This window comes from Parasteatoda tepidariorum, chromosome 8 (assembly GCF_982258835.1).
Source record: "Parasteatoda tepidariorum strain Cologne lab strain chromosome 8, Ptep-v5.0, whole genome shotgun sequence".
Classification (NCBI taxonomy): Eukaryota; Metazoa; Arthropoda; class Arachnida; order Araneae; family Theridiidae; genus Parasteatoda; species Parasteatoda tepidariorum.
In genome coordinates, this window is record NC_141762.1 from 22,901,853 (window position 1) to 22,928,915 (window position 27,063).

Consider the following 27,063-nt stretch of genomic DNA (forward strand, 5'->3'; position numbering starts at 1 on the left):
ACTAGCAACTACGCTTTCAGAGCTTACTTGGGGCTTTTGGTAGATTTTACACAATATGCAGTGTTAGGTATATAGGAAAATACTAGCAGGAAGAAAACTGGTGTGTTAAAAGTTCTTTGAGAAGACCCACCCGGGGCTGTCAAGGCATGACAGCCCATGGTGGGCCAATGCTTTTAGTGCCCATTCCAGTTTTCTAGACCTAGGGCTTTGGGGTGCAGTTCCAATTGGTCTTCAGTTGGGTGGTCAGCTGTATATGGAACACCCAGAGTTTAGTACCCAAGCATATTTGGCTCTCATTTTAGCCATGCATTAAAAGGCTGAGTCAACCTTTCCTGGTCCGAGAATAGAAACCTAGACCTGTGACACAGGAGTTATTGATCTTGGAAAGAAGACAGTTGTAGATAAAAGTAAATTAGAAGAAACTGAGTATTAACATTTTTTTAATGAAATCTCAAATTACAAAAGAATTACGAAGGTATATTCGAAGTAGAACAAAGTAAGTAGATCAAGTAAATATAAGCTCAATAATTTTCTGATATGTCATAATTGGCATAAGTCATTCCATTTTGTTTGTACGATTTTTGACATATTTATAGTATAATTGATAGGACAAATTTAAAAGTGTTTAAACATATATATTACAATTTCATAATTGGCAATTAAAAATTCATAGTTCCTAAAAACACATTTAGAAACACTTTGATTGTCTTAAAACTTAATAATGATTAAAATACATTCTTTAGCAAATATAAATTATTTGGCACTATAACTTTGGCAAAATATAAGTACAATTTAACATGGCCCTTTAGATATTACTTAATTTTAATACATTCCCAAACTGGATATCAATGGATAATTTAACATTTACAAAAACAACACACACACCAAAAAGGAAAAAAAAACAGTCAAAGAAAATAAATAAACGGTAAAACAGTTATAAGTAAAATAATACGACAATACAAAACATCAGTTGAATAAAATACAACAGCAATAAGAATGCATCACATTTCACTCATCATTAATTAGCTGACAAGACTGGTGCCTTTTCAATCGTAAATGAGCAGTTAAGTTATCCTTCCTGTTGAATTTTGCACCACAAGAACCACATTTATAAGGCTGTTCTCCAGAATGACCTTTTGAACGTAAGTGAGCATTCAAGTTATCTTTCCTATTGAACTTACGACCACAAGTTTCACATGTGTACGGCTGTTCTCCAGTATGTATCCGGATGTGAGTTTTAAGATGAGAATACTTATTAAATTTTTTAGGGCATTCAACACAGAAAAATGGTTTTTCTCCCGTATGAGTCCTTAAATGGTCCTCCAAATGACCTCTTTGGCAAAATGTTTTTCCGCATTCTATACAAGTGTACTTCCGAGGTCGAGAAGAAGATGTACCATCAGAGTTGCTTTGTGTGTCTTCTGGATCTTCTTTTATACCATTGTCGATCTCTGCGGCAGGAATACCCCAAACACCTTGGATGAGATTCAAGAAAGTGGAACGCAAGGATCCAGAGTCTGAAAATAATAGTCATTACGTTAAAATTCAAGTACATTTATTTAATTATATTAGTAGCAATCATGAAGTCTTTTTTTTTAAAAAATTGTAATTAGGTTAATTAAAAAAAATCTTCATTCAAAATCTGAAGTCATTTTACAATAGTGGAAAAATAGCTTTGGATAAAAAAAAAATTAACAAATTTTTACTTACCTTTATGCACTTTGCTGAAGCAAAAATAATAATAATAAATAAAATAAATGAATTAAAGTTAAAATTCACACATATTTTAAATTAACTTTGAAAACTCAAAATAATCCTTTAGTTTGCGATTAAATGAATTTATACTTTAAGAAATATATTTTGTTTATTATTTTCCATTGAAAGCAAACACCTTTTTAAAATATGCATCTTAATACACAAAGGCAATAAACAACAAAAAACAAAATGGGTCGTATGAACTAAATTCTGTTTAAAAAAAACTTTAAACCCGTAAAAAATTGGAAAATAACTCAGTTAAATGTCTGAAAGGTAAAGAATTGTAGCAATTTGAGATTATTTTGTAAAATGAAAGTTTATTCACAAAATACAAACATAAGCATAAAAAAATACCCATAAAAAAATTTATTGATAGTTTTTAACTTAAAATTAGTAACCTATGTTTATTTTATTTATTTATTTTGCTTCATATTTTGCAACTCTTACCTAACAAGGAGATATCCAATAAACATATAATTTATAATCTTTCACAATTAGTAAATTCTTAATGGATATGGAAAGAAAGAATTTTTTTCTGAAGTCTAGGCTGGGAAATACTTTGAAAAAAAAATTAATGATGAGATTTAATTTGGTATGTCTACCACTTATCAAATTGATTACACAAAAAAAGTTGATAATGGAACTTCACATGCTGGAAAAAATATTCCATTTTAAGTTTCTGCTTTTGGCTATGATTTCAAAATTACATTACAGCTATAAACATTCATATTAGTGTGATTGTACATCATTCATCTGTAAACATTTCATAAAAAGAGAACTCAAAATAATTTTATTATCAATTTCAAACAATAAAATATTTGCAAAATAACATTTGTTCCATTTTTTTTTTAAATAAATTATATTCACCAATCCTAGAACAGTAAAAAACAAATTATTATATAATTTCAATATAATTATATAATCCCTTTAAATATTTAGCAATTAAATACAAATATTGATGCAATCTTTTAAATACTAACAGGATATGCACTTTCTAAAAAATTTTTCTGAGTTAAAAACTTAACTCCGCTTTGAAACTTAACCAAATAATATCCAACTACTGAAACAAAAATGTTTTGTATATTCTATTCACCCTTTAAAGAATATTAAAAAAAGAATTTATCCAATGTGTTTAAAAAGTGAGTTAAAAAAATTTTAATATAAGATAAATAATAGCTGCCACAAAATTAAAGTATAATATAAACTCCATTAATGACTATTTAATGTTCATTTTTAAATAACAATACTACTTTTTTCAATCCCATTTGAAATATTACCCATCAAATATTGTTTACACTCATGCAATCAGTATTTAAGGTTGAAATCATTCAGATTCCAATGTATATCCTGAATTATAGTAGAACTCTATTAATTCAGATATTTTAAAAATAAAAATGTGATATATTTTCACCATAAACACCAAAACTTAGACCAAAGTACCAGGGACCGTTAGCACCAAACATTGTTATTGTAAACATTAGCCTATTACATTTTAATTATTATTATTGAAAGAATATCCAATAAATCGGATACTTAATAATTCACACTGGACTTTGGTTAAATAAATTTTCATAATTAGACAATGGAATGCATGATCTCCATAAGTTAGATTAAGGAGGGTTTAAATTAATTTAAATATGTGAAAACATTAAAAAAAATTAAATATTTTGGTAACCTAATAATTTTATGATTGCAAAAAAATTATTTTGTAGTTTTTTATAAGAAATCTTATTATAGATTATGCAATTATTGAAATATTCAATTATCTAAGTAGACCTGCTTGCTGCAGTTGTACAGTGGGCAAAAATATATTTTACAAAAATGAAAAAAGGAACATCCTTAATAACTTTTGATCTAATGATCAGATTTTCACTTAAGATGTAACAGATGGGAGATTATTATGTAGTAGTTCCTGAGAAACCTCCCCTCCCCCCAGGATCAAGAATCAATCTTTATGCAGAAAAATAATTTTTTTGTCTTATTTTGTAACTTAAAATATTGCTTTCATCAATTAATTAGAATAGAGGTCATCCCTTTAAAGCACAAGTCCTAGTACATAATGATCTGAACACTAGATCATAAATTATTCAGGTTTTTTTTTTGCACACTGTACAATACATTATAATATTAGAGAAATTTTTATGCTCTCTTATGCTTCAAACAATGCGCAGCAAGTCTATCCTTGCGATTAAACTCATGTCCACAAATGTCACATTTAAAAAATTTCCTGCCGGTATGCAGAGTTTTGTGTACAACGAAGTTCTGTTTATGGTTGAATCTTCTTCCACAGAATTCGCAAACAAATGGCTTTTCACCTGTATGAGTGAGAATATGGAGTTTCAATGCAGAATTGGATGGTAATGCTTTACCACAATATTTGCAAACATATTTCAGTAAAATACTCGTAGAATCAAAAGTACCAGGATTGATTACTTGCACTACATCAGACACATTGAAACAATTAGTTTTTATTCTTTTACCTGAAAGGGGAAAAAATGCACATAAATAAAACCACTAGTAATAGATATTTGTAATTCAGTTTATGGAAAAAGTACAATAACATTCAAAAAACACATTCGATTCTTTTTTCTGAAAAAAAGTAATAACTTTCATAAATATTATATAGTTTACTAAGAAATAATCATATAATAATAAAAAACAAAGTTGAATTAGGAGAAAAAAATTAAACTAGTTTTTATTCTTCCACCTGAAAAAGGATAAAAAGTGTACATAAATAAGACCACTAGTAGTAGATATTTCCAATTCATTTCCTAGAAAAAGTATAACATTACAAAAACCTATTTGATTTTAAAACAAAAATATATAACTTACATAAACATCATGTTGTTAAATAAAAATAAAAAAATTTAAAAAAAACGATATAATAAACAAAAACAAAGTTGAATTAGGGGAAAAAAATATAATAAATTTTTATTCCTCCACTTGAAAGGGAAAAATTTAGTGGATATTTCCAATTCATTTAATAGAAAAAGTACAATAACATTCAAAAACATATTTGAAAAATAACTTTCATAAATATCTACTACTTATAATATCATCAACATTGGAGAAATAAAATAATGGAGATTTTACCAGCAACATTTTTTTAGGCTACATTTTTTTAGTTTTGATACAACATGCATAATCATGAAAGTCGAAAAGAGAAATTCAAAATTGGAAATAATATAAGCACTTACATTAAGCGAAGTAAAAAATATGTATATAAATCTTAATCTATATATTATTTTTAAACCATTAATTATAATTACTTAAACTATAAACACTCAACATACTGCAGTACTGGCAATAGCACCATCTGTTGAAGAATAAGAGAAGTATTTTTGCCATCAGTTAATATTTAATTGTCAAATTTTTTGTTAAAAAAAATTTCTTTAACAAATACAGAGAAATTTGAGAATATACCGGTAAACAAGAGACAGTGGTAAAATACAGGAATCATCATTAAAAAACAGGAGACTAGGTTGGTTTGTATCATGTACAATAATGTTCAATAAAAAAAACATTATACGTAATCAAAAACAAATTTGAATTTAAAAAAATGAAACAGTATTCAAAGACATATTTGAAAAAACATACAATCACATAAATTGAGCAATAAGATTTTAACTATCTAAAAAATTAATACTAAGTTTATGGTTCAATAGAGTTCAATTGACCATCAAATTCAGTGATACATTACTTTAGCAAAATAACAAAAATTTTAACAATTTCTTAAGAGAAAGAGAAAGACAAAAAAATAATCAATTTTAAAGTTAATTAATAAGTGTGATTAAACTGTTCACTTTTGACACAAAGACTATTAACAAATAAACTATTTAACAAATTTTAATAATAATAAAACACATTTTTACTTTAAAATCATTACAAATAAACATAAGTTTAAAAAATAATAATATAATTTTTTTTAAAAAAATAGCAATAGAATTGAAAAAATTACGATTTATATACCTACAAAGCTAATTACAATTAAACGTAAGTTATGTATGTATGCGTATATATACATATATATATATGCATGCTCCTAGTAACAAAAATAATGAAGTTCATTTTTGCATTGTACCAGCTTTATTTTTAGTTGATAAAATCAATACGTAGTAATTACATAATTAAAGAAGTATATATGTTGTTAATAGAAAATAAAAAGTAAGTTACAAAGCATCGAAAAGCGTTTTGAATTAAATTAAAGAAAATTAACAAGTGATTGTCATGTGTTAAGTAAAAAACTGTGATAGTGATTGTTTTAGTGGCAATTAAAAGATCTTCAAATGCTTTGAACACACAAAATGTTAAAAATTAAAATATTATATATAGATATTGTATTATATTGCAAACAACTCTACATACACAAAATATTATAGAAATATCAGATATGAAGACAGTTACTGCACCCCAGTGGCCCTGAATTATTAATTGGGCAGGAAAAAAAATTAATGGTTGATTAGATACTGCACTATATACAAGTATATTTAATATTATAAGATTCTGCCAATTATCAACTAATTAAAAAATACTCTAATAGTAGGACACCAGGCAATAATCAAGCAAAGTGAGAACATTTATTTAAGTATAGTTTACAATTATTTTGTATGAAATATTTTGAAACAATTTCTCTGTGCATTAAAACATAAGAATACATCACATTTCTCACAAATTGAGGTTGTCTTGTACGAACAACTTTCCAATTTGCATCTCTGTTGCTTTTGACTTCTTTCAATTAAGTGACTTAACCCATCATACCTTACATCTTCGCTAGGTCTAAGAGCTGGATTAAATCTTTTCTTTGGGGGTGGTAAAATCGGGCTTTCAACTGATGGCCTCTCACTTTTAACAGGAGCTGCTGATTGAATTAAAATAGGTAGAGTTTCTGCAATATCAAATGTAAAAAAAAAAATTTAAAAATTTCCAAATTATACATACAACACAATATTTTTAGAAAAATTATTGATCGATTAAATTATTGATTAATAAATTATTGATTGATCATTAAAGCATAAGTTTTCTACTAATAGGCTACATTTCCATTTGCAAATCAACTTCTAATTATTTTTTCAATTAAAAGTACTTAATTGGGTATAAAGAGTCTAATTTGTACTATGGAATATTAGCATTTTGAAAATTAATAAAAGATGCTTTCCTTATTTTCTCCGCTACGGATGTGCTGCCATATGCTGAGCAAATTCGACAGTGTACAATCTTATATTATTAATGTTATTAGTAGAACACAAGGTTTTGCCATTAAAAATCTTAATAAATAAGGAATATAAAGTGAAGTAAAACTGTGTTCGAATACTAGGGGTGAAGAGGTTATATTAAAAGAGTGTAGCCTATTTAGTAAATACAATTAATAACAGTGCAGACCAATAAATATACAGTAGAATTAAATTTAGAAATTTACTTGACTGATTAAACCTATTCATTTTTAAGTCATGAGAGCAATTTACAAACTTTAAATTGTAGTTCTGATAATTAAAACCATCTTGCACTAAACATTTACAATTTCTATTAAATGTATTTTTATTTAATTAATAAAATTTTTAAATAAATTATTAATTTTATTGCAGATAAAATGCACTCGTATAGTTTTCTCATGATGAGATATTTAAATTACCCTTGAATACATAAAAATGAGCTATCATTAGCAAAGTAACATACTTTTAAATCAATTAATAATATTACAGGCATAATTCAGTAATAAGTCTTTACAATTCAATCTTTAAATTATGCTTCGAAACACAAAAATTAGTTTTTACCAAATTTCTAATAAAGAAGAATACATATTTTTTTTTTCTTCAAATTAATAAAAATCTCTTACCGTTTTTATTGCTGATAAAATTTGACTTTATCTTTTATAATGAGATCTTTGAATCTAACTATAAAGACAAACAGAAAACACACACAAAAATTAACAGTTACCAACTACTAGAGAACTAATATATATTTTTAATTTAGTTTCTAAAAACCTATTAAATCTTATGCCAGATTTTAGACGTGTACATCATTAGTCTGTGACGTGTAGCCCAATACAACTGAGAAACACAAATAAAATTAAATTCTTTACAGTATTTACAGCTACTACATCAGTAAGTCGAGGACTGCAATTTACTCTTAATACTTTATCTTATCTACTCTTAATATTTTAATTCATTTTTAATCTAATGCGTTATAAATTCAATAAATACATACACAATAAATATATGAATCGATTTAATAAACATAAATAATCTGAATAAATAAATAAATCTGAAATAAATTATTTATCATTCAATGGCCAAAAAAAGTTTTTTTTAGTGCTGTTAATATTTATTGTCAGAAAAATTATCTTTAATTTATTGAATTTGTAGTCAATTAAGAATATAAAAATTTAATAAAGTTAGTGAAGTTAATCGATTTGGCAAGAACAGCAATCAATTGTAAAACATGAAACTTAAGCTGCGTCTTAATAACTCAAAAGTTAGAATAAAAAATTAAAGTAAAAAGAGTTTTTTCAAAGATTTAAATATTTTACTTGGAATAAGAATGCAACTTTTAACTTCATAGGCAACATGCAATTTAATGACAGACTTTTGAATTTTAAAAATATACAAGTTAAAAAGATGTTTCATACAATATAATTTTTGTAATGCACTTGCAAACTCTTTACAAGTACTCTTCACAAGGTATTATTCATTTACAACTTTCACAAGATGGGATGAAAAAAAACACTTAGCATTATTAATACTCAATCTAAACTTCAGGTTCGGAAGTTACCATGAACTTCAAAATTTATAGCAAAAGGTTAATTTATTAAACAGTAATAATTTTATTAACTTATTTGATTAAGAAATTTAAAGCAAAGAATACACTTTAAATAAACTGTGTTAAAAAATAAAGCAAATATAAAAACTGAGAATTAAGTCAATCTAATTTTGTATAGAAAAAGTGAGAGGAAAAAGTAAGAAAAAGAATCAACAAGACTTGTAGAATAAAGATTTATTAAACTTTCCACAGAAACAATACAATATAATTTACCAAAGAAATGCAGAAATGTGTGAAAGTGAATTAACAGTCATCAAATCACAGAAAATAGGAAACCATCAATCATGCAACAATTATTTCACAACACACACATTGTTATTTTGAAACTCCATTTGCGAAAATATATTTATTAATATATATTTTATTTTCACAGAATGAAAATTAACTTTTTTTTCCTATTTATTTTTGTTGTTACTAATTAAATTTAGAAAAGCTTTTTCGCTATCTTCAGTGATTCTGCTTGCATGCCACGGTATGTCAAATAAACTAAAAATTACAGATGACAGGATGCAAAAATAAAGTTGTGTTGCAAGTTTGGAATGCAAAATTTTGCCTGGCATAAAAAAATGAGATAAACAATATAGATTTGTTTGAGTTAGGGCAAAAGTACAAAAGCTTGGGAAAGAAAAAAAAATTGGGGAGACTTTTTTTTCTCCTCTTTCAACCTTTTAATTTTTTCAAACATAGTTTAAAATGCAAATTCATTTCATTTCACATAAATTTTTTTAATATTTGAACATAAAGAAGGTTTTAAACTTTAGCTTTTAGTAAAACAACATCTTTAAAAAATTAAAACATAAAGTTCAGAATCCTGAGGACCCATAATTTTAAAAATCTAGCCAAAATCACTGCTATCTCTATTTTTTTTTAATGTTAACAGTAAATATTTATGGTTAAATACACTAACATAGTTCTTTGATGAAATTTTGTACAGTTACTCAAAGTAAAAAACTCAATAGTTAGCAAATTATACAAGAAACTATCTTAAAAACTAAGCATTATGCAGAAAAATACTCTGTTAAAGTTATAAAATAGCATCATATTAATATGTTAAGCCACCATATAAACATGAAGGTTAAAAGATACCAGCCACAAAACAACATTCCAAAACCAACTTAGGTTAAAAGCATAGACAATTATCTTAATGTTAGAAATCAATGGTCTAATATTGTGATATGGAGAAATTAATTGAGCACTGAAATTAGAAAATTAGATGGTGCACTGTGCAATTCATTTATTTATTTTCATTTTTATTTAAGAATTTTTACTGAACTGCCAATAGTGCCTGTAAAGGACATAATGATAACATTTCTAAATAAAATTTCATAAAATGTTGTTTTGATGATTTAATATTGAGATTAATTAAACCAATCATCGCCTATTAAAGAAAAGAATTATGGAAACTGGTGCATCGTCCAGGAAAAGGAACCAAGACCACCTGCATGGCAGATCCGTATAAGCAACAATTGTTGAATAGGTGATTTTTGGTTTAATTAAGCTCAACAACAATCATAAGAAGTATTGAAATACCTGTGCACACCAACTTTTCAATTTGTGATTTTAACTTAGTTTCTTAATTTTAAAATTACTTTTAAATTTCAGACCATGTTTATTATTAAATTTGCAAGCATTCAAATGTTAAGAAAACAAGAACTCAAATGTTAAGAAGTTTCACGGTTCACTAAATACGTCCAATTAAACCAACTAAGTGAGAGAAAAAAACTATTTTTACTAAGTGAGAAACAAACATGTGATAGGATACCTGATTTTAAATTATTCATGCTTAAAGTTTTAGTACAAAAACATACAAAAGTCATTGCTACAAATCAACAATAACCCAGACTCAAATAAAGCTTAACTGTATTGTTATTTGATTTAAATAATCAAAATTTTTAAATCTTTGGAATAAACAAAAATTGACTTACATTCGAAACATTTTATTTAAGTAATTAAACATTATTATTTATCACTTATTACACATATCACTTTTCCAAATTGAAGAAAATTTACAGACAGTGATTTATACCAACACATGTAAACACTACTGTAATGTAAACATGTACTGTAAACACTGAATTTAAACAAAAAAATATATTTTTTGAAAAATGTACATAAAATACAGTAGCATAAAATTTTAATTGGAGTGAACACCTATAACATAAATGTTAATATTATTAAACCAATTTCACATGATAAATAGGAAGTATAAACATTTATGTTACAATACAGCATGTACCATGCATTAAATACATTCCACTTACATGTTTATCAAACGATTTAACTTTACAGATCACTTTTTAAATTCATAACATACCTTATATATTTTTCATTTCATATCTCGTTCCTATAATACTTAAGTAAAATATATTAATTCCTATTCAGCTTATAACATAATGTATAGACTTCTTGGCTATGCCTATTTCCCAGTGCCTGAGTGGTAACACTTCGAGTTTCCGCGCCACAGGTCCTGAGTTCGATCCTCGGGCCGGGCAAGGTTGACTCAGCCTCTCATCCCTTCAGTGGGTCGATAAATTAGTACCAAGCATGCTTGGGAACTAAACACTGGGGGTTCTGCGTTCAGCTCAGCACCTAACATCTACTCGTGCACTCCAGAGTCCAAGGTCAAGAAAACTGAGATGGGCACAGTAGGCCTTGGCCCTCTATGGACTGCAATTAGTTTTTTTAGACTATACATATTTAGTCAACAAAACTGCATTACTGTATATTACAGCAGTGGTTCCCAGTGTTCTGTGGAACTCATAATTTCCCTGAAAGTATCAAAAGGGTTCTGATAGGATTTTTTTTTTTAAAAAACCAGTGATAATTATATTTAGAGTCAATCAATAATTCATAATTCATTTAATATGTCAGTTGTTTATATGAATTTTATGTAATGCTAGTAAAAAAAAAGTAGTATAATTAAGAAACAATTTTTTTTCAATGAATGAATAATATTGAATGAATTATGAAAAGGAAATACATTTATAAAAAATTTCCATAAGTACTTCTAATCAAGCTTTTCAATTCAAAATAAAATAACCAAAATCAGGAAGAAGGCTTTTCTGGTAACTATTTTTAATGCTTATAACAGTTCTTTTTTTAAACCAGAATTCAGCTCATTTCATACATTTTCAGCTAATATGCCATATACCAAGAACAAATTAATAATTTACAACATTTCAATTATCACATTTAATATTTTCAAAATAATTAGTATTTTTTATTTATTTACTTATTTTGGTTTTTGCATTCACAGCTGCTAATGAACTTCTTTTATAATACTGGGGTTCTGCCAAAAGTAACTTGATCACTTAGGGTTCCATAACCCTAAATATCGTGAAATGCTGTATTACAATATAAAATACATTTTCTGAACAATTAAAATTATTCTTAACCAAATATAAAGTAAAAATGTGTATTGATAAATAATTTTTTTCTATAACTAATGACTTGCGTACACACATCCATGCAACTTAAAAGACTATTGTTACTTTCTGCTCAATAACCATCACACATCTAGATATGCATTCGTTTATGTACAAGAAGTCTATCCTTTCTGCTAAAATCTTTACCGCAAAGATCACAGACATACGGTCTCTCACCCGTATGGACTCTTATGTGACGAATAAGGTCCCGTTTTTGGCGAAACTGTTTTTGGCATTCCTCACATGGGAAAATCTTAGCAGGGGTTTTGGTAAATCTGGTGAAAAGTGGTTCATTATCAAACAAATCATAAACAGATGCTTTATTGTCTCTTGACTTTATCCTGCAGATTAAAGTATCATCACTAGAATTCCAGTACAGTATGGAGTCTGAAAATTTGTAAACATATTAATTTTTAATAAAAAATATATGAAAATCATGATTTTTGTTTTAAAAAAATTCAACAACAAGGAAACAACTGAATTAAGTGAAATCAAATATAAAAATCAATAAATTAACTCAACACTGCATAAATTTCAACTGAAAATCTGTACATTTTATAAGTTTACAACTAGTATTAAAATTAGGGAGATTGCTTTTTTCACTAAGTAATATCACTTATAAAGTTTTAAAAAAAAATTTTAACAAGTACAAAAATTTTAAAATAAAATAGTTTTTTTAAGACAATGAGCAAACTAAAACTCATATAATGCAGACCATACATTGTTATACAGTGTAAGGATAGCAATCTATCATTACTTTCAGTTAAAATATATACACATATTTTTCTAATTATAACCCTCTAAAGCCCAGTTTTGTAAATACTTATGCCTCGACTGATACCATTTAATGAGCAATTTATTAATAAAGCTCAAATTAAGGTATTAAAGGTACAAAATGGACATATTATAGTTTTGGTTCTATATACAAGAAACTTTCTCAGTGTCAAATCAGTAAATTTTAAACAAAAAAAAATTAAATTGGCATAAAAATATTTGCACTTGGCATGCAATTATTTTGCATTTAGGCACTGAAAGATACTCTTATTTATAGAACTGAAACATAGTTAGTTAATTTTTTTACCTTTATTTGTGCTTAATTCATGTTGCTTTGCTTCAACCGCACATAGCACAAACTAATCCTTATTTGGACAACTTGTGATTGATATATTGTTTTTACATTGAATACATCAAGAAATTCACAAGAAAGAACAAAATTAGGCAATAGAGGATTAACTACAAACAGCAAATTAAAACAAATATCTAATTCTATGGAGAAAAAAAAAATCAAAGCTAAAACTAAAGTAAATACAAGCAGATAAAGTCTAAATGAATGTAAATAAATAAATTATAACTAGAACTTTTGTATAAAACAAAGCATGCAGTTAATGCATATTAAAATTTAAAAAGCAAAATAGTGCTTTATTTTAAAAAAGTAATTAATATGATTTTTTTTAAAAATCTTTCAAATATTTGCAACCGCAAATTATGACCAAATGGCAAAACGTTCTTTACATGTCTTCAAAAGTAATTTGTTTAGTATTATTGGTAATAGTAATGCTTTATGTTATAGTACTTGATAAGTTTTATAAATCGATTAAAGTCTCAACTGTGTCATTTGAAATATTTTGTTCCAAATTTATTTTAAATAATTTGTTTAGTACTAGACAAATTAATTAAAAGATAATAAAATAAAAGTAACAATAAAAAAGACAAATGTACAGTTTATTGAGTCTTATGTAATTTATTTTTTACAGGTTAGATAAAAAAAATTAATTAAAAAAATAAGCAGTCTTAACATCATTAAAAAGATATTAAGGACAAAAAGGAAAAATAAAATAATAAAAATTAGATATTAGCAATATAAAAAAAATACCGAGAAATATTTGTACAATAAAAGATTATAATAACAGTTATTTAAGTGCAGTAAATGTTACCTGTAGAAACCATAAGTAAAGTCAAATGCTTTTAAACTTTTCTTATTGCAATAATAATAATTAAACTAATCAGCTATTCAATAAACAAAAGAAACTAATTATTTTCCTAACGTTATCATAAAACATAATTTTTAATTTTACAATATAGTTAAATCTTAAAAATATTATCCAAATTTTTTGATGAAACCAAAAATAGAAAAACTACTATATGACAATTTTTTTTCTTCAAAAATATTTCAATATAAGACTAAATATGAATTATAGGCTAAATAAAATAAAACATCATTTCAGGATTTCAAATACAAGTGGCTTTTCTCATAAATCATTTAAATAAAAATTATAAAATTGGTATTTACTTAGCCATAAACATGATAACTATGTATGTTTATGTCAAGTGGACATCATTATTGTACTCAACACATACATTATTGTACTCAAATTAATATAAACATCAACTAGCAAGATACAAATCTCCCGAATGAAAGTATGTATGAAATGAATTATAAACTCATAATAATATGAATTTAATTTAAATTATGTACTGTAAGGAAATTAAGATAATAGCATCAAATGTTAATAGCATGATAAGATAATAGCATCAAATAAAATATAGCATAAAATTTATAATGTCAAGCCACTTATGGAATTTAAAAAAAAATTAACAAATTTATATATACTTTCATTAATACCTTATTTGATATGAAGATTTCAAAATTCTTGCTAGTTTCTGAATTTGCCAAAACTAGGAGCATGTTTAAAACAGCATTTGTGTAATTTAAACAATATTCATAAACTATTAGTTGTATGATTAACAATTTCAAAAAGGAAAATGGAGATGGCACATAATTCCAATAAAAAATATAAGACTAAATAAAAAAGTAGAGCACACAATGCAATATTATGTATACACTTGAATTTTTCTAATAAATAAAAATGGTTATGGAGTTATAAATTTCCTTTTACATTATGAATTTATTAAAATCAGATTTATAAAAAATTTTTAAATTGTAATATAAAAAAGGGATATTCAGTTAAAAATACAATGAATTCTATGAAAACTTATTCTGAATATAACAAAAATTGTTCAATCCTTAAGTTCAATATTTTAAAATTATGATACTAAAAGGCTTTATAAAGTATTTATTCTAACACACTAAGAATGAGAGTTTTATATTCTAAAAATCTGTCATCCTAAGGTTATATCAAAAGGAAGACATTTTCAAATGTATTATATAAGTTAAAGTTTGTAATAATACAAAAATGAATGTAATTATATAAGAAAATGTGACATAAGGTTTAATAGAAATTGGCATACATATGCACATAAACATTGATATTTTATTACAAATCAAAAATGAGTAAATTTTTAGTTAGCAATATAATTACATACATTGCAAACAGATTATAAAAAACATTGGTCCAATGAATGAGCAGATGCCATGTGATCAACAAAATCCACATAATTACAAAATGACAATAGAAATTAGCATATATGTACTTTTGGCTAACCACATATTAAAAATGAGTAAATTTTTAATCAGCAATATAATTACATGTATGTATGTACATTAAAAAGCATATATTACAAAGAAATCAGAAAAATCACTTTTACTGTGGATGAGCAGATGCCATGTGCTCTACAAATTCCACACGATTCCAAAATGCGCAACTACATTGCTTACAATTAAAAATGTTTGATTCCATGTGACTTATCTTGTGCCTGTTTAAATAACTCTTAAAGGGAAAATTTTTGTGGCATATGTCACAGGTATGAACTTTGGCGGTAACTTTCTTAGGAGGCACAATCGCAGTGCGCTGTGACATTAATTCTTCTTTGTTTTGAAAGTATATTGCAGATTCCGTTTTACTTCTAGCGTTTCTTATGATCTTTTTCCGTTCATTTGATAAATACCTTTGTTGATGGCCGTAAACTATAATGAAGAAAAAAAACATAATTTTATATCTAAGAAATTTTACGTATTATGACATTTTTATTATTTCAGTTTAAAATGTTGGATTAAATCAACAAATCGTAATTTTAGTAAAGGCTGGTGTAACAACTAACTGCCGCAATAAAAGATGTCACCAACTTCAAAACCTAGAATCAATCAAACAAATTAAGTGCTCAATTTTTATAACAGTGATCCTTGTTTAATGCTTTTTTTATATATTTTCAAAATATAAAACATTAAACAATCAAAATCAGTTAATTAAGTAAAATGACAATCAAAATTTGCAACTGTATCAATTGACAAAAATTCATTTTTTTACTTTTTTAGGCCAGAATCCTAATGTTTCAATAATTTGTAATATGTTTAATGATGCAGAACCAACATAAAAATGGACCAAAAAAAAGTCTTAATCACATAAAAAAGTGCAAAAAAAAATAATATATAAAACTATATAAGATTTCAGGGGGAAAAAAGTTCTTATTAGAAGTATAATTGAAAAGAAATACAAATGTATATACTGAATTATTTGCTGAATGAAAATAAATTTAAACAAGAACATTTTACTAAGTTCTGACATTGAGAAAAACTGCATTCGAAACCAGATTTAAAAATAACAAAAAAATAAATAAAAAAAACAATTTATTGTCAAATGAATTTGCGACAACAATGATTGATAAATTTTAAGATATAAAACTCAAAAATAATTTCTGCAATTTACTGGCGCATTTTTAAAACACTCTTTAAAAATGAACAAAGGGTAAATTAAGCACATTTTTCAATTTTGATTGTGTTTAGTTTATGAGCCCTTTAATAAATTAAAGTGCTCTTAAGTCAATAAATAATAATAAAAGGTTATACTGATTTTTTTTTATTGAATCAGCCTAAATGCACCCACCTAAACATGGAATCTTGAATTAAAAAGGATACGTACTTGTCCAACTCTTAGAGGTCGTGATAGAAATGCCAGATGCTTTTAAAACCAAGTCTTATGATGAGGTAGATAAGACATACCATTCTTAACTTAGCCACTGAACGAATATTTACCATGCTAAATACACACGCTGAGCAGCTTTAAATCAATTACATCATTAAGAAGCTTTGTCTAAACAGGTTTCAAAGAAAACATTTAAGTCAAATTGATGGTATAGTTTTATCAGCAGTAAAAGCTCATTATCAAGCAGACTGCTTTCATGAGAATTCTATAAAAAGAATGAAAGACAAAAAAATTTTTTATAGCAATCAGAGGAAAGTATCAGAGATAAATCTGCATGCAAGGAACTTTTTCTTAGAGCTACACGACCTAACACATAATATCATGCACATGCAAAAAAATTTTATTTTATTTTCATAATTTTCTTCTCTTTTCATTAATCTTTCTATTCTAATTTATTGATGAATATCTATTTTAATCTATCAATGAATATTTATTTTAATAAGCTTAATATGTAATGAAATATTAAATTAAAAATAAAAAAGTTTCCATTAACATGGTAACAGAGTGGAAGAGAAACAGAGGAGGGGGGGAGGAACAGGAAAGTACCTTACTTAACTTGGAATATAGACTCAAAAGTATTAAGTAACTCTAAAACAGCACAATTTTTAAAATCAGATAACTAAAAACTACCTAAAGTCATGGAACATCAAAAGTGTAAGTTCCAAGAAAATGACCCATATTTAATACATGCATACAATGTGTTTATGAAATAACTTTGCTGACATTCGACCCTCTGTAAAGCTCACAATTTGAGTGAACGTAATTAAATTTTTTACATGGGTATTATGAACTAGGCACTCAAGAATGATGTTAAAGACAATTTCTTGGCTCTCAGGGTTACAAAATTTATAAAATTTCAAATGGCAATAAGCCTTTTTTTTTTATCAAAATGTAATTACGACGTTAGGCTTTGCCAAGTTCAAGTATATTCTCAAACATTAAGAAAACACATTTAAATCATTTTTGTATTTTCTCCTCAGTTTTGTCATCATAGGAGCAAGATGATGCAACATATTTGAAAATGACTTTGGTCAGTTAAAAATGTTTGAACAGCATTTATTATAAAAATCAATTAATCAAATTGAATTATAGATTTGGTAATAATTAATCAGTCAATATAATAGTCAGTCATAGTCAGTCAATCAGTCATAATAAAGAAAAGAAACATAATAAAGAAAAGAAACATAATAAAAGACCTTTATTGAATACAAATCACCAAAGCAAAGATATATTTTATAATAAAATAGTCATGCTTATAGATTATTCTTTAATCTAATTTTGTAGAAAAAAATTTAAAATCCATAAAATTTTAAAATATTTCAAATTTTAATTAAAATGAATAATTTAAAACTATTTTTTTACATTTTAAATGATTACATAAATACATCAGTACTAAGATGAAATAAAAACGAAAAAGGAAAAGAAGCTGTTTTTAGAAACATAAATTAGCAGGTGTAAATAGAAATATTATAAAGCACTAGCAACATAACAATAATACTTTAATATGTAATTTTTCTTGCCATCACAATGCATCAGAAACAATAAATAGAAATATTATAATAAAAATTAAACAACATAATTATAATTTAACATGTAATTTCTCTAGTAATCACAATATATCAAGATCAGTAAATATCATATTAAGAAACATTGCTATCTATCAAATTTAGATAGAAACATAATATATCAAGAATGGTAAATAGAAATATTATAGTAAAAAACAAGCAACATAACAATTAAATTATACTCTAATAAGTAATTTCTCTAGTAATCACAATATATCAAGATCAGTAAATATCATATTAAGAAACATTGCTATCTATCAAATTTAGATAGAAACATAATATATCAAGAACGGTAAATAGAAATATTATAATCAAACACAAGCAACCTAACAATTAAATTATACTCTAAGTAATTTCTCATCACAATATATAAGTAAATATTATAATAGAAAACATTGTGCATGTAATTGCCTGTACAAACACAAAAGCTTTTATCACAGTTGTCATTGCCAGTTTTAATATAAGGATATATATTTTGCAAAAAGTTTGGAAAAAAATTACATTTTACGTCTGGATACCATTTAACAAAGTAAGCGCATCTTGAGCATTCGCAAGTAATACATTCTTAACTTGTTTATGTAAACAATGTATGTATACAAATTTTTGATGAATACCTTTTTTACATTTTGAATAGTGCACTCAAAAAATATTAAAAGAAAAAAAAAGTCTGGCTCTTTGAATACGCAGTTTATGTGGGGTGCTGCTCGGTGCAGTATGCGTTACCAGAAAAACAACTTATAGAGCAAGCAACATACTCAGATATAGCAGAGCATCATATGTACCAACATCTAGTGCATGCACATGAGAAACAAAGTGCAGTCAGGAGTTACATCACCTGAGAAGCAGTTGTTGGATAATTCTGCATGTATGATGTTTATGAATGCTGTCTCCCGCAAACCGCCATTTTATTATTTTTCCTAATCTCGAAATATATTAGCAGATTTAATCAACATGGACGATTTGATATAAAAGTACTTTAAAAAAATATCGTAATTAATAGTACAGTAATGTTTATAAAGAGTGTAAAAATGCAGAACAAACAAACAATAAATAAAGATAGAACTTTTTTTATCTCCTCTCCAATCCTTCCCCAACCCCAGAAGTGGTTGGTAGGAGAGGAGAGTAAGAACCAAATCTAATAACTATTGCTGGTGTGCCCCATAAATGTTGCTTTTTCCTTTATATGCAGGGACCGAACCGAGCTCTAGTGGACCGGTTTACATTATGTCAATCAAAGCCAGCCTTTTTCCCCTAAGTATATTTTTTAGTACACCTATGAAACTGGGACATACATTTTGACTAACACTGTAAATATACAGAATGAAAATAAATTATAAATTAATAATTCTTTTCATGTCAAAAGTATTTAGTTTATTATGGTCAAACACATTCTTTAAAATCATGCAATGCTTAATCCTTATTTTCTTCACACACCAAATAGGAAAAAGACCTGCCCATTTTAAGTTGACTAAGCCAATATCAAAATTATAACCACTCCTTAAAATATCAACAGAGAATAAGACACAGAGAAACATTCGTGTCTCAGCGAGATTCAATCTCGCAACCGTTGGTTTTGCAGTCAGGCACACTAAAAGCTCAGCCATCTGGCCAGCTCAAATTTATTATCAGACCTTCTCTTCTGTTGTTTGGCAAAATTTACATATTTTGATAATAAAATGTTTGATAGAGGATTTGGTCATCTAAGTTTCTCTTGTCCCATTAAGAATGAAATTGCAGCTTAGTTCCCGATACTTTATAAGAAACCGAGACATGATATTTGAGGGAATGGTTAAAATCAGTTCAGCCAGCTTAGACTAGACAGGTCTTTTGTCTATTTATGTCTGTAGCAAAATAGAGTTAAGCATGACATAATTTTAAAGTATGTGTTTAACCATAACAAACTAAATTTCTCAACATTTAACAAATTACTGCACAATAAAGCAAATTACTGTACACAAAAAAATTATTTTCATAATACAAATATGTCTAATTCTCTGGTTTAAATTGGAAACTAAATTTAACAACAATAATAAAATAAAACCTACATTTAAAAACATATATAATTTCTTCATGTTAATTTTTATGCATAGATTTAAATAAAATAAAAAAAAGAAGCCACAAGTTAGTTAGCAATACCAAGTGAAAAATATATAATTGGATTTATACATTTGTTGAAACTTTAATGTATGATTTCTAATATGGAAAATCAATATTATATTTTTGAAGCTTGGCACAATTTCACAAAAAGCCTCTTAAAAATTCAAATCCATGGCAATTTATATATATATATATTTCTAAATAAAGAAACATAGTTTAGAAAAACGGTTTAATAACGTAAACATTTTGCAAGAAATTTTTAATTTTATAAAGAAACAATAATTTACTTTGTTGTGTCAAACAAAATATTCTGAGAATGCAAAAAAATTTGTTTTAAGCCTCATAATTTTTTTTTAACTATTTTAATTTGTATTGTAAAAAATCCAATGATATTTTAAAGAATTAATAATGAAATAGAATACTGCTTTATGTTTAAATTACAAAGTCGATTATATATTTAAACAGACAGTTACTTCAAAAATTAATCTATACTATACCACATTAATAACACTAAATAATCTTATATGCATATCCCATGACATTAATGCAGATATTTCTGCATAGTTAACTTAAAAAAAGTTTTTTTTTAATAATTATTTTACAATAAGCATTTAAATTTAGGAGGACACCCAAATAAAAATCAACTTGCATAAGGTTTTAGCAATTTTGTTTAAAAACTGCAAATATTTTACATATTATATAATGCATAAAACATAGAAAAACTTAAAAAAAAACAAGCATATACAGGCATAAGGAAAAAAACATAAATTGAGATTACATTAAACAGATTTTCCATTCAATTTTAAAACTAAAATTCTATTCCAGGTTTTCAAGGAAAGTGTCAAAACTGCCAACCACATATTTATAATACCTAGCAATATTTCATCAGAAATATAATTTAGCATTATATATATATATATATATATATATATATATATATATATATGTGTGTGTGTGTGTGTGTGTCTAGCATTATACATTTGGCATATTTATGTTAAGTATTATATATATGGTTAACATTTTATATAAATTAAGGCAAACACCACTGTATGCATTAGCAACAACACTAATTCCTATTTCAGATCTCTTTTAGAACTCTGAGTGGCCATTTTAATCTTTTCTCTATTTTGTCTTGATTCTTCATTAAAGTTTGTTTTCAATATGTTTCCTCTCATAAATGGCTCACTATACGATAAGAACTAAATGATAGATGAACTTCTTAAGATAATTTTTAATACACAAAACATTTGTATATCAGGCCAAAAAAAAACAGACGAAGCTATCAATATAAAAAATTCCTTACGAATACAATTTTTTTTTTTTTTTTTGTCATATGCCTGTTTAGGCAGTGGCACCATCTATGGCCAGGAATTCGACTTCTGCCACGCCATTCACACAACCACAACCCGTTTATAGGGCGGGTCATATTCGCACTCAAAGGAGAAAGGACATAGAACACACAGAGGGAGAAAGAAACATCCATGCCTTGCCCGGGATTCGAACCCAGGACCTTTCTGATGCAAGGACAGTTCCCTGCCCCCTACACAGGTCGGTCGGCATGAATACCATTTATATTCCAAAAATACATTACAATAAAAATAAAGCAAATTGGGATATAAAAACTGATTATATTCATTACTATCACTGTGCAGAAATAAAAAATGAACTTCTTAATTTAAATTTTAATACACAATATCAGGACTCCCACTCAATTTCAGAAAAAAAAATTCCCTGACTTTTCCAGGTATGTCAAGGAAATTCCAATGAAGATTTATACCCTTATTTTATCTATACCACGAAATTTTTCATCAAACAACTTTTTTCTTGTAATGTCAAATGTTAGATTGTGTGAGCAAAATCATATAATATAATGAGAGTGGAAACATGGAAAAGTTTCACTAAAAAGTCAAATTTTATAAATAATTCTAATAGACGTTAGAATTATTTAACTCCAATCTAAATAACTGATTACTGTTACTGAAAATTCTAAGACAGGTTATTTTCTAAATATGATATAGGAATTTTCCAGGTTTTTTATAACATAATTGAGACGTTCTCTGAGTATTCCCATCTTTTTAGAGCTAAAATAAAATTCCCTGACAATTCCAGGTTTTCCCTAACTAGTGGGTGCCCTGGATATATTAGTATATGTAAATTAATTTGAACTAAAAATAAGAAAATTTTTTGGAGAAATTTTTCCGGTTATTCAAGACTTGGAAGGAAAAAAAATTTACGTTAAAACTTATTTTCTGATTTCAAATCAAATTCTGATCATCATGATGATCTACAGAAGACCCTTGATTTTCTTTATGATAACGGCGAATATGATTATGTCTGGCCCCTTGACTTTTAAAAGCTCTCGCACAATATTTGCAAATAAATGGTTTTTCCTTAGTATGCTTGAGAATATGATGCTTTAAAGTAGATGGATGTTGGCAATCTTTGTTACAATAAGGGCAGATAGAAGATTTTTTCTTTTCCGGTGAATGATGATGATACTGAGAATCGGCAAGATCAGCATTTGAAGCTACTGTAGCACCTGATGTAGAAGCACAGCTAACATCTAATGCCGAATTCTGGAAACTCAAATTACAAGGATGAGGTGGAACTAAATTTTGAGAGCTTGGATAGATGGCATTTTGAAAACTCAAAATATTTGCATCTGGTGGAAAGCTACTTTGAGGGGACTGAAACACTGCCAGGGCACCACCTTCTGCCGAAGTAACTGTTGGTCTAGTATTCTGACCATTCAAGTTGTTTTCAGGTATAGGATTCTGAGAACTACTTGAATAAGATGCAAAGTTACTTTGAGATGGTGCCATGGTTGTTGAAGCACATGTTGACCCAGTATTCTGAACACTCAAATTTCTAGCAGGTATAGTTGTTACAATAGTTGTATAGTTGTTAGCAGGTACAGTTGATGAACCGGACCTTTGACTACTCATAGAACATGTAGATACTTCAGAATGAATTTCTTGCTGGGGAAGTAACATAGGGTTGTTAGTTGAAGCACTAGATGCTAGTTCAAAATTCTCACTGTTTACTGGTAATTCAGATTCAGTTTCTTGCTGTAAAGAAGGCAATGCATTGGTTCCTAACCTGTTATCCTGATTGCAACAAGTACTTGGTGGTGGTACAATGATAATTTTGGGAGAAAGAGGAGGAGGAAATCTGGTTCGTATCTGGATCTCTGACCTCTTCTGAGATGAAGTACTTTCTCTTATTACAGTTTGAACTTCTTGATTAGAAATTGGCCTATCTTGAGTAGGAATGGATGATAGATTAGCAGTATGTAACTCATCAACATAAAATTCAGGATGGAGGTTATCTTTTTCCTTTTTTATCTTTTTATGCCCTAAATTAGTCTGATTAGCAGTATGTAACTCATCAACATAAACTTCAGGATGGAGGTTATCTTTTTCCTTTTTTATCTTTTTATGCCCTAAATTAGTCTGAACAGGAAACTTTATTAAAGTACCTGTTTGCCTCATCAAAATGTCATCTCTGTCACCTGGTGAATCCATAACTGTAATGAAAAGGTTACATATAATAGTCACTAAATACATGTCACTTTCATCATTTTTTTTAATAAGGTTAAAAAAAAAAGTATTAAATATACAAGAATAAGCAGGAAAAAGTACTCTTCTTAATACTCTTTCATCCCTAGCAGATCATGCTACTCTGGTTTATAAAAAATTATATTTGACAATAACAAAAGTGAGAAATTTATATTGAGTTCAAAAATAACACAAAAATAAAATTTTTTACATTTTATTTTCTGAAATGAGGAGGATTTATTTATTTATGAGGGTGAATGGTGTCTCTGTCAACTAGTTTTTAGGTGCCCTCCTCTTTAGGTTTCCATGACACATTTTCCCTTTGAAGGGAAAAAGAATAATTAGGTAATCCTGTTTTAGAAGGTGAATTTCAATATAACTATTATTTGGATTACAAATGTGCTACATGCAGAAATTAGGATTCTGCAGATGGTGTCACACAACATATACCTAACAATAAATAATTTATTTGCTGAACTGACAAGAAAAGTTTATTCAATATATTGGAATATTTCATTAGATGTAGGAACTCTTAATTTTTGAACTCTAAAATGATTAATGTTCTAAAAGAAAGATTAATGCCAAAATTGATTTATTTGTTTGTCGCTAGTTCGAATGTGGCAGAAAATTTATTATTTTTTCCATTACTTAAGAGCATATTTTGCATATTTAAGTTATTGTATTTAAAAATTATTCCTCAAAATTTTAAGATTGATTTGTTCTAGACAAATATCGCCATATTTAATAGGTAGGTTTAAAAATAAGTGAAATGATCTACATAACACTAAATTTAATAAAATGCAAAGCCCCAGCTTTCAAGGTTTGCGTTATAATAATTTTCTACTGTATTATGATCAAATTATATTGTAGGATGATATTCCATTGATGATCCAAATGCAGCAAAACAATATTTCTCCCACCGAAATGTTGAAGATATTGAGTAAATGTAAGAGTCTGCAAAATTTATTTTATAGTCAAGTTTGTATTGCCAAATATGAACACTAATATGCAAGAGTTGTACAATTAGGACCACAATGCATAATAAAATTGTGGGCCATAACTTCATAAGACCTCTTGCCTACAACCGAGCTGTGTGCAAATGCCTTTTTTATTAGACAGGAAAAAAAACTCAAGCAAATTTTTAAAAAAATAACAGAAAAAGCAGAATAAAATTTAAAATAATTATGTAGTTTGTAATGAAGCAATAATAATATCAGCATCATATCTTTGAAAAAAAATCAAATTTAATAATCTAAAGTTAAATAAAATTGGGGAATAATTTTAAAATTCAGTTTCTATTGTTAAAATCATTAGAAAAATGGAAATCAGTAACTTAAATGGTAAAAAAAAAATTTCAAAGCAATCATAATCATAAATTTAAATGTTGAATTTTAAATTTTAGATAATTAATAAAATGAACAGACATAAATATTTACTAATTACAAGAAAAAAGTAATTTTGTCTTGTCTAGATAGATAATAATCGAATCAGATAATAATCGAAATGATATTAGAAAAATAATAAAAATAGTTAATGAATATACATAAACTACAATTTCATTAAAATCATAAAAACATAAGCATATAAGATAACAAGCATCTTTTCTTAATAATAAACAAAATAATTTTCTGAAATTAATAATAAAAAAATAGTAAAATAATATAATTAATAAATATACATGAACTACAATTTCATTCAAATCATATAAACATATGTATAAAAGATAAGCATTTTTTTTTAAAAAATGACTAATAATAAATAAAATAATTTCATAAATGATATATTTAATTTTAAATAATTATTTATTCATACTTGCCAACTTAAAAAAACTGCCATCAGTAAAACTTTTTTTACGAAAAATTTAAGACTATTCGAATTATTTAATAAGTAACAATACACCACAAATGAATAATAAATATATTAATTATAGAATCTATCACATGATTGAATGTTGATGAAGTAAGAACCAAATTTTCATTAAATTTTTTAATTGCACTTGTTAGAAAATGTACAGAAATATCTAATCAACCAACCATTTGTCATCTCAATTTCTATTACAATTATTTCAAATTCTATTACAATGATGCTACTTTTTAAGAAAATGCTATATGCAAAATAAAATAGTTCTTTAAGGGTTTTCCTCTAAATCAACAGCAGAAGAGGATGCTGAATTTAAAGAAGCTGAAGTAGCCTTCTTTGCTTTAATTAAAAAATCTTTTTCAAACACTTGTTCGTGACAGATTTTAGAAAATTTGGTTTTTAATATAAGCAGGCTTTCTAAAGTTTTATTAGACATAATTGTTCGCGATTCAGTACGGTTCTTTCTAACCAAACTAAAAATTCTCTCACATTCTGAATTTGAATGTGGTATGAGAAGAATTGACAATACAATGTTTCCCAATTTTTCATACTTAAACATGCCATCCGCACCTTTCATTTGACTTATCATTGACCACTGCACATCAATTGCTCTATCTGGAACAGTTATTTCACTCAAATCTTCCAACTGAAGTTGGCAAAACTGTTTCTGCAATTCATCCATTGCCGTAAGCTTGGTTTCATTACTTTTTGTTTTTAAAAGGAAGGGAAACAAATTTACAAAATATCTCACACTTTCAAAACTGGAGTTTTCAATTTTATTTAAGTCAGCAACTTCAGCATGTTTGAGTACTTGATCATTTAAAGGGAATTTCTTAATAATATATTCACAGGCAGTTATGAAATATTTGATAACAGCTGAATAAAACAATGATTTTTCTTCTTCCGAAGAACTTGAAATTAAGTCCATTGCTGCGTTGCCTATAACTAAATCTTGCTGATCTTTATGGTTGAAAGAAGAATGAAAATTGACACATGTTAACTCTTTTCCTTTAACCTCAGAAGGTTTAACAAACTTCGAAAAAAGTTCTTTCAACATATCCAAAAGAAGAGCTCTTAATCGATGAATTTGTGGGGAAGATGACTGTAA

At 26.7% G+C, this 27,063-nt stretch overlaps 2 protein-coding genes across 4 annotated transcripts; both read right to left on the reverse strand.

Annotated features, from left to right (window-relative positions):
- Positions 1–423: 423 nt before the first annotated feature.
- On the reverse strand, positions 424–17,074 carry LOC107453862 (zinc finger X-chromosomal protein). Of its 3 annotated transcripts, none has more exons than XM_087149987.1 (4): positions 16,814–17,074; positions 15,613–15,861; positions 7,589–12,383; positions 424–6,640 (listed from the first exon to the last, which is right to left on the reverse strand). In XM_087149987.1, the coding sequence occupies exons 2-3, from the start codon at positions 15,752–15,754 to the stop codon at positions 12,088–12,090; spliced, it is 438 nt and encodes a 145-aa protein (XP_087006113.1). In that variant the 5' UTR covers positions 15,755–15,861; positions 16,814–17,074; the 3' UTR covers positions 424–6,640; positions 7,589–12,087. The 3 variants fall into 3 exon arrangements, with proteins under 3 accessions (XP_087006113.1, XP_087006112.1, XP_087006111.1); XM_087149986.1 differs by lacking the exon at positions 16,814–17,074 and having other exon boundaries at positions 424–4,235; positions 6,514–6,640; positions 15,613–16,106; XM_087149985.1 differs by lacking the exon at positions 16,814–17,074 and having other exon boundaries at positions 15,613–16,106.
- A 987-nt stretch (positions 17,075–18,061) lies between these two features.
- LOC147805929 (uncharacterized) lies at positions 18,062–25,408 on the reverse strand. The gene has a single exon (XM_087149984.1). The coding sequence runs from the start codon at positions 24,102–24,104 to the stop codon at positions 22,794–22,796; it is 1,311 nt and encodes a 436-aa protein (XP_087006110.1). The 5' UTR covers positions 24,105–25,408; the 3' UTR covers positions 18,062–22,793.
- Positions 25,409–27,063: the final 1,655 nt, after the last annotated feature.

Bases quoted from the DNA above. Each gene is read 5' to 3' on its own strand.
- LOC107453862 (XM_087149986.1), bottom strand. From the start codon at position 15,883: ATGTTTTTTTTCTTCATTATAGTTTACGGCCATCAACAAAGGTATTTA. The intron at 12,384-15,612 runs GTAAGCAATGTA...ACAAATTTTCAG, and splicing joins GGAATCAAACATTTTTAATT to ACTCCATACTGTACTGGAAT.
- LOC147805929 (XM_087149984.1), bottom strand. From the start codon at position 24,104: ATGTATTTAGTGACTATTATATGTAACCTTTTCATTACAGTTATGGAT.